The 1004-nt window shown below is 38.4% G+C and overlaps 1 protein-coding gene across 1 annotated transcript in view; it reads left to right on the forward strand.

Moving 5' to 3' along the window:
• Positions 1–767: 767 nt before the first annotated feature.
• LOC107729609 (serine/threonine-protein kinase STK11-like) overlaps positions 768–1004 on the forward strand; it is a gene marked incomplete at its 5' end in the record, with an annotated part of 20324 nt that continues 20087 nt past the window's right edge. Inside the window, one exon of the mRNA XM_016540240.1 lies at positions 768–878. Within this exon, the coding sequence (XP_016395726.1) occupies positions 768–878 (111 nt within the window). The remainder of the gene's footprint in view (positions 879–1004) is intronic.

Here is a 1004-nt window from a genome sequence, read left to right on the forward strand (position 1 = left end):
GAGCAAAAATTTGTGAGATAACTAGTTATAATGGTAATTAAATAAAGTTTACATATGTATAAAAGCCTACATTAAAATCTGTCTTATAAATTGGTCTCTTCATTAGAAATTAGCCTACTGATTGCCACCATTGATGGACAAAATGTTTTAATAATATTAAAAATATCTGTATGGCATTATATTCTGCAGTTCTTCCCTGTTGTACCGAATATCTATACTTTTCAAATGATCATATCGAAGTTAGAAATTCAAATATTGTGACAAAATTAATTTTGTAGGGTGCCACAAAAAGACGAAAAAAGGTTGGGAAACACTGATCTAGCCACAAGTTTGTTTAAATTTCCAAAGGGTGCCGTGACTAAAAAAAGGTTGGGTCAGATAACTCATGCGTGTGCACTAGTGTGTGTTTGCATCAGCCTGCAGCTATTTTAGTCGAGTGGAAACACGGCCCGTCTCTGTTCTCAGAGCTCTGCTGATTACTGCATAGCTCTCTCACGCTTTTCATCATGTTTATTTGAATAATTTCATGATTTCTCTTGAATGTTCACTATGCAAATGTTTGTGTCAGTCTGTTGTAGCACAACCTCCTAAAACCTTACATTACTTTACAAACCAACTGGTTTAGTGTGTTGACAGGCGGTGATCAGTTAGGCCTTTAGTATTTTCATCTCATAAATGTGTTTAGGCCTGGATCAGTGATGCATGTTGAATGATCCGTCAGTGTTTTTAGGATGCGTTCATTGATGGGAGGTGTGTGTGTTTAATAGATGTGTGTGTCTTCTGTTGTTCTGCAGGGAGATTCAGCTGCTGAGACGATTACAGCACAAAAACATCATCCAGCTGGTGGATGTGCTGTACAACGAAGAGAAGCAGAAAATATATCCTTTTACACCGTGTGTCTGAGAGTGTGTCAGAGAGAGTGTGTCAGAGAGAGAGTGTGTCAGAGAGAGTGTGTGTCTGAGAGTGTGTCAGAGAGAGAGTGTGTCAGAGAGAGAGTGTGTCAG

The sequence above is a fragment of the Sinocyclocheilus rhinocerous genome, unplaced genomic scaffold (genome assembly GCF_001515625.1).
Source record: "Sinocyclocheilus rhinocerous isolate Xijiao unplaced genomic scaffold, SAMN03320098_v1.1 scaffold488, whole genome shotgun sequence".
NCBI classification, from domain to species: domain Eukaryota; kingdom Metazoa; phylum Chordata; class Actinopteri; order Cypriniformes; family Cyprinidae; genus Sinocyclocheilus; species Sinocyclocheilus rhinocerous.